The 9,457-nt window shown below is 42.9% G+C and overlaps 1 protein-coding gene across 1 annotated transcript in view; it reads left to right on the top strand.

The window, feature by feature from the left end:
- Window positions 1-4,566: 4,566 nt before the first annotated feature.
- RAPGEF4 (Rap guanine nucleotide exchange factor 4) overlaps window positions 4,567-9,457 on the top strand; it is a 152,341-nt gene continuing 147,450 nt past the window's right edge. The window contains exon 1 of the mRNA XM_082763226.1: window positions 4,567-4,669. Coding sequence (XP_082619352.1) covers window positions 4,605-4,669 — 65 coding nt within the window. The 5' untranslated portion in view covers window positions 4,567-4,604. The remainder of the gene's footprint in view (window positions 4,670-9,457) is intronic.

The following is a 9,457-nucleotide window of genomic DNA, read 5'->3' as shown; positions in this document are numbered from 1 at the left end:
TTTCTTGTTGACTTTGCAGGACAGTTCTATAAATACATGTCTGTTCTGGTTTTATACATCACATCCTCTGCAGCCCTCACAGCATACAAATATCTAAAGAACTCACATTCACAGTTCTCTCTCTTTATGCTGATTGCTCCTTTGAAGTCGGTATGCATTGCATATGTACAGCTGATAACACATTTTGGGTCTTACAACTCTAACCATGCTGAATGTGGCACTGCTGGATTCTAAACCTGCAACACGGTTCTGTCAGTCGCATTGTTAATTTTATATCCAGGACTCCTGAGTGATACATTAGCTTTGAGGTAGAACCTATGTGCCCATTCTGGGATTATGCTAATTAACTTGGCTTCCGTATAGCAACACAAAACAGGCTTAAAATTAACTTAAGTAACTAACGTGAGATTCCTCCTGAGAAAGGAAATCTTGAATATTTTAAAGCTGCTGGAGCCATTATCTTACCCTGTTTCCCAGTTGTATTTTAAGAACAAAGGATTATAGCCAATGCCTTGTGCTATCAATTAGATTCAGTACAGTTAGTCTGAATTAGAAGAGTCCTGAGGCTGAGCAACTTCAACAGGCATTGGAATCAGGGGAGTACATTGGTGGCTGGAAGCCAGCTGTTTCCCCTGGGTACTCTCTTGAACACAGATGGCCTGAACTGAGGATTGAGTTTTGGGGGTTTTGTGTGTTTCCTCTGAAGTGAAATTGCTCTAGTTTGCTAGCCAGTGTGATGCTGATGGGCAGCCTATTGATTCTGTGTCCACTAATTCCTCACTATATCATAACAGTAATTTAATTGCATCCAAAACTGCTATGGAAAATATGTCAAATCTTACTGTTCTTAGTTTTAAGTTATTGTAGTAGCCTGAAACTTGTTAAAGTTCGTGATATAATTAGTAGTGTATAGAGCTCGATCCTCAGTTCTGGCCTTCTGTTACTGTATAATGCACACCTTGATAAATATACTTACTCATTTTTTTTCAAGCTCTTACACCATCACTTACTATTTCAGATTAAGTTTTTCATAGTAGGTTCCTGTCTGAGAGGGACTTATTTCTCTTCTCTAAGATTTTAGCAAGAGCTCTTCTTTGGCCATATTAGAGTAAAAAATTAAAGGAATGAGTATTTGTATTGGCAAGCAAAAGCAAGTAAATAGTCAAGGTATGAAATGCCTTATGTGTCATAATGCAAATAAAAGTTTGAACCCCACATCTTTTGACTCTCAGTATTAAAGGCACAGGACAACTTGAAAGCTGTCTGATTTCTGTTTTTCTCTGGCTTAAGGGTTTCTGCATGGTCTTATCATTCTCTTATATACTGGATAGTTAAAAGACCAGATGATCTTTCAGATACCTCAGCTGGCAAATTTCCATTTCCCAGCAGCAATCTGCTTCAAAAACAGCTGCCATCCCAAATTTTTGTCTGCATAATCAAGCCTCAAAAATCAGATTTTATAAAGTTCCATAGGGATAAATTAAATCTGAAATATTATTGTGGGGTTCCACAAATGCTGAAAAAGAAGGGTCTGCTTCTGAGAAATGTATTTTTGTACCACCAGACATTTTAATGATGCATAATCCTTCATGTTTTCTCAGGTTGAAACTTTGCATGAGGTACAGTAGAAGGCACATGGAGATACAGGTGAGACTGAGCATGAATGCATTGCTGACCACTAACAATATTGGGTTCCAAATATTTTTTGGGGTCATCTCTTTTTCATATGAATGTGTAGCTTAGAAAAATCATGAAGAATGGGCACTAAGGCACCCATAGGAGTTATGTGCCTTAAGTTAATGAAGTGCGCTTCAGCATTTTGCTTCTAGCATATGTTCTTACTTACAGGTGAATGGGCACTCAACCCTATTAACATCAGGCCAGTACTCTCAGATGGTACATTTCCTAGGCTTGTTACAGTCTGAGTTCCTGAGAGTCACAGGATATTCTGCATTTTATTTGACTTGTCATGTGAGATGCATACCACTTATTTGGTACCTTTTATTGCAGGAGAACATGCACTGAACTGGAGTCGAGTTTCACTAGTCAGAAGGTCTTAATGTTTCTGCGCAGTTTGGAGACCCTTCAATCAGCACAGGGTAATACCTGAAACAATCAGATATATATTTCCTGCTTCTTAAATTTTTCTCATGACTTAATCAGAAAGCTACATGATTATTCATAATCCAAGTGCCAGAGGTGTATTTTGGCTGTCCTGCTCTAATTGCTGACTCTGTGCAATTGCTGACTCTGTGTAGCTTGCACAGTGCACAAAACATTAAAGTCTTCTAGAACAGTTATTCCACAAAAGGGTAGCTATCTGAGCAGCGTCTGCCCACTGCCAGGTACTTGAGCAATATCCCTTTCATGCCTCCTGGCACTGCATTCCTTGGAATCAAAAGCATTGGCAACTGCAGCAGGCTGTCCCAGAGCTGATAGGTTAGGGGTAGGTTCATGAGCACCAGCACAGGTTTTACACGTTGCCTCCCAGGAGAATATTCCAAAGGTCGTTTCTTTTCAAGTTCAGATTATTTTCTCCCAGTCATCTGTTTACTTAGGAAATATCCCTGCTTGCTACTTTTTATGGAGGTCTAGCCTGTCCTCTAGTGGTTGGGTCATTAAACATTATGCAGACGTGAAAGGACTTGACAGAGGTGGCTTGAGGGAACACTAAACAGTCACAGAATCCGTGGGCTTGCTGACTGAGCTAAGCTGTTGCTATGCACACAACTGCTGGTACTGGTATGTGTAATGCTGTTTGTGTCAGTGAAACAGTCCATGAGAAAAGATAGAAGGCCTTTAGCTAGGAGTGATTTCTGGGCTCCTTCACAGGCCTGACGCCAGTTAAGAGAAAAGAGCATCTACTGCAGCTCAAGCTGGGTTGAGGGGAAAAAGGGCAGTAAGGGCTGCCTTGTGTGATTGCTTTGGAAGGAAAACTGTAATTATGTGGAATAATATAATGAATTTTTTATAACGGAAGTACAAACCTAGTGAGCTTTATTGATTAACCTGTAATGTACACACTATGTTATAAATCATTAATTTGGGAATTTAGAGTTTTTAACATTTGAAGCTCTTGTTCTGGTGGTTCCCAAAGATTCACATATTGAAGAACGAAAGCATCAATTTTTCTCAAGTAGACTGATTGCTCAGATGCAAGAATTTATCATTTTTTCCCCTAGGACTATAGCGAAGGAAGAGCTGCAGCTTTGATCTCAGTGACTGGCAGCCTCCTCTATTCCTCTGGCATGTACTTTAATTTTTTTAAGGCAAAATGAAAGAATTGGCTTTTGTGGTATTCTATCTGCTCTGCCAATTTCTTAGCCATGTCCTTTCAGCACAAGGGATTTTAGATATATTTCCATAGATGTTTCATCATATTGTTCAGTACGCTGATGTTAACATTTATTCCTGTTAAAATGCTGAAGGAGCTGTGGCAGATATCAGGCCATTAAAGGTAGACGTGAAATGTAAAGTAACACATGTATGTAAGAAAATGACACTTGGTACAGCAGAACAGATCAGAACAGAAGGCAGAGAATATAGCCTATGGAGAACTGTGGAAAGCACTGGCATATTATCAGCATCTGTGTCCACACTGTGAAGCAGAGAGGAGTTACATGCCTGAAGGAAGGCACAGTTTGAATTTTACTTTGCTATCATCTGCACATAACCCAAAACATCCTGCTGAGATTTGTCTAGCTTCCTTCCCTTCTTCAGCGCTACTCAAGACAGGTTGTGTTGACTGTCAGCTGAAGCTTATGGTTATACACAAATTACTTGGGAAGATACAATCTAGATCCTGAAATACTTTGTAGAAAATATTTCACACAGAGCTTTGCAAAACCTGGCAGCCAGGGAGACCTGCTGCTCTGCATTCCTTCCTCTGCTCATCACTTTTTAGATCACATATGCATTAGCATCCTTAAAATACCTGCTTCCAGGGGCCGCAGTGACACAACAGAAGGGTGCAGTGCTCGCTGCACCTCACTCACCTTTCTCCTGCCCTGTGCTGGGATCCTCAGCTGTTAAATCTCATTCACAGGCTGTACTGCCCGGGCTCATTTTCCACCTACGATAAACCAGAGCCTTTAGGACCTTATTTCACGCGAAACGACAGGATGTGGACTGCAGGCTGGAGGAATGCTTCATTAAAAAACGTGGGCTGTAATGTGGACTGTCCCTTCCTTCCAGCTCGTGTGGGCTTATGCTGAGGGAAGGACGGAAACAGCAAAGTGTGCAGAGCAGGTGCAATAACCCTGAGCTGCTGGTTTTCGACAACCGGCTCGTGTTCCCCCTCCCAGCCCCGTCAAGGACGCCTCTGGTGAGGCAAGGGTAGGGACCGGCAAGCCGGGCTCTGAGGAGGGGGCGAGGGCACGGCGGCCGCCCCCGCGCCGGAGGGCGCAGCTCCCCCGGGCTGCCCTGAGGCGGCGGCGGGGCCCTGGGCGAGCCCATCGAGGCGGAGGGAGGGAAGGAAGGAGGGAAGGAGGGAGGGAAGGGAGGGAGGACGGACCGAGCGACCGCCGGGCGGGCGGGGGGAGCCGCCGCCGCCGCCGCCGCTGCCGCTGCCAGCCGGGTGCGCGGCGACCCGCTCCCTGTCCAACATGGTGGCCGCGCACACCTCCCATTCCGCCTCCTCCGGCGAGTGGATCGCTTGCCTGGATAAAAGGTATCGGCGCGGTCACAGGCGGCGGAGGGATGCTGCGGGCGGGGGGGCTGCCCCCTGCGTGCACGGGTGTGTGTATGTGTGTGTGTGTGTGTGTGTGTGTGTGTGTGTGTGTGTGTGCGTGTGCGTGTGCGCTGGTCCCCCCCCGGCTCCCCCATCGGGTGCCGCCTTACATAAGGAGCGTGCAGGTGGGGAGCGCAGCGCCCGCGGGCAGCCGGGCCGGGGCCGGGGGAGGCAGGATGCGGGGCTGGGGACGCCCCCTGGGGCAGCTGCTCCGCACCGCTGCCTGGAAAACGCCGCACGTGGAGGAGGAGCGGAGCGGAGACCGGGAGCCGCGGGCCCGGGGATACCGGGCGGGGACCCGCCGTGCCCGCCATGGCGGACCCGCTGCCCGCCGCAGGGTGCCCCCCGCCCCGCGCCTCCCCTCGCTGCCCCTCACCTCACAGCCCCTCACCTCACAGCCCCTCACCTCACAGCCCCTCACCTCACAGCCCTTCGTCTCCTCACGGCCCTTCGCCGCCTCAGCGCCTCGCCCGGCAGCCCCCCCGCCTCCCGCAATCGCCTCAGGATCGGGCGGGCAGGGCCGGCCGCAGAGCGCCCCGCGGCGCGGGCAGGTGCGGGGCCGTTGGCCGAGAGGGGGGGCAGAAAATGTCTGCCGCGAGGAGGCGGCCGAGGGCTCCCTCAGGGGCGACCGCCCCGCGGGGCAGGTGCAGGCGGGTGGCAGCGCTGCGAGGGCGGGAGCGTGTGCCCAGAGGAGGTGTGTGCGCTTTAAAAATACCGGCGATGTGTCCGTTTATTTATTTTAAATAAATCCTTCGTAGTGTGTTCCGTAGGTGTAGGGGAATAAAGTGAGTCTCGCCACATCTAGGTAGATGGTGGGTGGTTTGCCATGGTACTACCATTAACGCATAATGGATGAGTTCAGAAGTGAAGCTGTTTGATTTCTGAACACTCAGTGTCTACTAGTGCCTAGGAACATGTTTAAGAAAAATGTAGACCATAGCCACTACACGGTTCGAACAAAGCCCTAGGAGAGAAGTGACTTACGCAAAGGTGTACAGTGTGCTGAGCATAGTCAGCCGGCTTCTGGCACCTGGTGCCCAGCTACCGACATCCCTCTGTATGCACAGAACGAAACTTCCTCCTCTCATCACTTCTGCCCTTTCCAGGTAACCTCCTGGTGTTCTCAGGACTGCACCGCCAAGTGTGTTTTCCTTCATAGTCCAAGCTGCAAGCTGTAAGGAGCTAATGAAACTTTTGGTCTAGACACCTACCACAAACGCTGCCAGTCATCCTCCCTGATCCCCTTCTGTAACACTTAGCATTAAAAAACTGACCTTTTAGAGCTGGAATAATGTGTATAAATGTTGAAAGTACTGTAAATAGGAATACAAACAGAACTAGCCATAAAAATAAATAAATAAATAAATAAATAAATGAAGAAGCAGAGGGCCTGGTTCTCCATTCTGCAAACTGACAGGCAGGTGTGAAGAAGCAGAGTATGATCTTTTAAATAGAACTTTTAAATAGGTAGTCCCACCATTTCTCAGGTTGCTTTGATGCAATATATTGAGACATCCAAACTGTAAAATAAAATTCAGGGACACATGCTTAATGGGATGCGTAGCCTTGCTTTGTGAATGATATTATTTGTAAACACAAATGTGGCATTTTGCTTAGGAATCTATCTGCCATGTGATGATAGTGATCCTAAATGTTTATATAAACACATAGTTAATATATTGGCCATTGTTGGAATGGGAATTTCATTTGAGCTGTTCAGATGAAACTTTTTTGTCAGTTTCTGTTAGTTGGTATATGCTCGTAGCACCTGCTTGCTGAGTGGAAAGAATCAGTTCTGGTTGCCCTGAAGGATTATTTATTATTATCCTTCTTTTCCAGAAGGCAATCTGGATGTGGGAGAAACGTAGGACAGGAGAGATTGCAGGATATTTCCTAGTCTCTTCTGTGCTTTGTTTTGTAATTATAAGAAATACACTTGGACATTTTGTTCTGTTTTTCCATTTAAAAAGTACTGTTAAAACTGTGTTGGAAAAGTGCTATAGATGTCTAAGCACTGTTAGATAAAGCATTTTAAATTAATTTATACCTTTTTACTTCTAGGGTGTATTTCTTTTCTACTGATGGTCTGTCAACTTACTCATTTGAGTTACGTGATTTCTATGTTTAGTGTTTAAAGCCTTTTAAAAATCCTACAATATGTCTAAACTAGGTGTGGATTCTGTAAAGACAAGATCATTCAATGAGTCAATTCTCTTTAACAAACCCTGTGTTTTTATTGAATAGTTAGGATAGTTTCAATGTATTTTAGTTAATGAATTTATGGGAAGGAAGCTCTAAAACTGATATGCTTTACAATTTTAGGAGTATTTCATTATTATATTGTATATACAACATATATACAGTTATAAAGTATTATATATATAGTATACATTATATATATTTTTAGGAATATTTCAGTATGTATTTCAGTATTTTGTATACAATATGTTTCATGTACAGTAATGATGTATTTTGTATATGTTCTTCATGTTTCTCCTGAAGTCACTTATTAAACTGGGACTGTTATCTAAAACGAGAGCGTGTATATAACAAATCAAGAACCACCAAAACATTTTAGGAGAAATGTTATTACTGTGTAGGGTACTGTTGGCTAAGTACACTAGGGCTTCAACCATGCGACTTTCATATGTGGTTATTAACCACGAATACCAAACATCAGCACTCAAAAATAAAATACAGAGGAAGGCGTAAAGTCACAAGTGAAAAGGTATGTAAATGCAAGAACAGAAAAGGTCAGAAAATTGTGTTCTGTCAAGAATGCTTTATTTTTGCAGGGGAGAGAGATGATCAATAGTGAGTGACTGTGCATCCTGCTTGTCCCTGGAGATAGAAATAATACTTAAGGAAACCAGTCCTTTTATCTTTAATAGTTGCCTTACCACTGATTTTTTAGGGAGCAGAAGCATGCCTACTGTTTTAGCATTTTCTGTATGTCCAATCTGCACACAATTAAAAGAAGGTTGTTGATTTGTGCAAATGTGAGCAAATTTAGCTTAGGAACAATGTCTAACCTACTCTAATGGTTTCTTTGACACAGAAGACTGTCTAACCAGGAAATTTCAATGTTTTCATATAATTACTGTATGGTGGATAAAGTATTTTTTACATAGCTATTATTTCTCTAAGTCTGATCACAGTTTTGAATTCAACTAAGTATTTTAATTGGATTCAAATACAAACTTCTAAATGATGAACAGTATTCACAACAGTCAGGGATCCCAGGATTTCACAGCTGTTTCCCTCTGTGTTAGACATAACCTTCAGTGTCTTAGCAGACTGGAGGAGCAGATCACAGAGCAAAGCATGTAACCTGGGTAGCCTGTTGTGCTATGAATGTTACGATCCTTGCTCAGCTGTTTATAAATTATTTAAATATGAATGGGTGATTCAAGGCCGTATTGTACATACTGAGCTTTTATATCCTTGTCATCCTGGTAGACCTTAGACTTACATTATTTACCTCTAACAAAACCAAAATAACATACAGGCTAATATCTCAGATCTGTACCTTAAACCAAGCTCCCATAGATTTGAGTGTAAGTTCACACTGAACCTAAGTCACAACAGATTTGAATCAGGGTTTGTCTAGTAGTTCATTGTAACATATCTTTGAGATTAAGTTATTCTTATATGCTTAGCAATCAATAGGTTTCTTGTAAGTGCACAGATAGGCAAGAAAAAAGAGCTGGTATTCTGAAAAAAATGTAAAAGAAATAAGGAAAATTATTTTGCTCAGGTTTTTATTTTGTACAGCTTGTAATGTCTCAAAGATAGTGGGATGTAGACTTATATTAAGACAATACTGTGAATATTTTAGAATTTCTTTACAGCACTTTTATTTACTTTTAAAATACGTTCTTATAAGATTGATAAAAATACACTGATTGCTATATAATTTAAAATTTGAACCTTGCTTTTTATTTATAACAAATCCATAGAAATAACACAATCAATATTTACTTAGTTTGGATCTGAACAAAATCATGGATGTACACTGCAGCTCCTGTTGGCCTGTGTACTTGGCATTTCCTTTCTGTATGTAGTATGTATTCTGTATGCAAGCATGCCTCTGCGTGCTTAGATCAAGTCTGCGTGGGGATGTTTCAGTAGCAAGTACCGGGATGTAGAAACTCAGAGACAGAGCAGGACAGGCATAGTCTAAGTGCTTTCTAGCGCTCATGCAAAGAAAGGTGCAATCTTCTGAGTGTGATGAATAATAACAAATTTATCATTCCGCATCATGCAACTCATTTTCTAGTCCAGTGCAAAGGTGCAGCCTTTGATGAATAATAAAAAAGCCCTTTTTCTTTCTACTTCTCCTCAGAGAGACCAGAGTGATTGTTAATACAGTCTGCCATAAGCTTGTCGCTCTCTGCATTTTATTGAATATATGAATTCAAGATAACTCACAGTGAGAGCAGGAATTTTATTTTGAGCAAATTCAGAGTGTTTTATTCTCTGCCGTCAGAGGCTTAAGCATCTCTAGTATCAGCTTGTATTTGTTAGGTTTGGTTACAGGAAGTTATGCACTTGTTCTATGGACGTATTAAGAGAAAGAAAAAATGATTGCCCTAACATTAACATGTATAAACATTGTCGTGGCTTATCACTGGTATGTGAGTATGCCATTTGGAACATGATGTATTCAAGTTTAGTTGGTATCCTTGTGAAGTGGCCACATGATTGTTGTGGCACTCTTGAAACTGT

This window comes from Aythya marila (assembly GCF_965140915.1).
Source record: "Aythya marila genome assembly, chromosome: 6".
NCBI lineage: Eukaryota > Metazoa > Chordata > Aves > Anseriformes > Anatidae > Aythya > Aythya marila.
The sequence above is the reverse complement of the archived record's forward strand: the minus strand, read 5'-3'. Positions and strand labels throughout refer to the sequence as shown.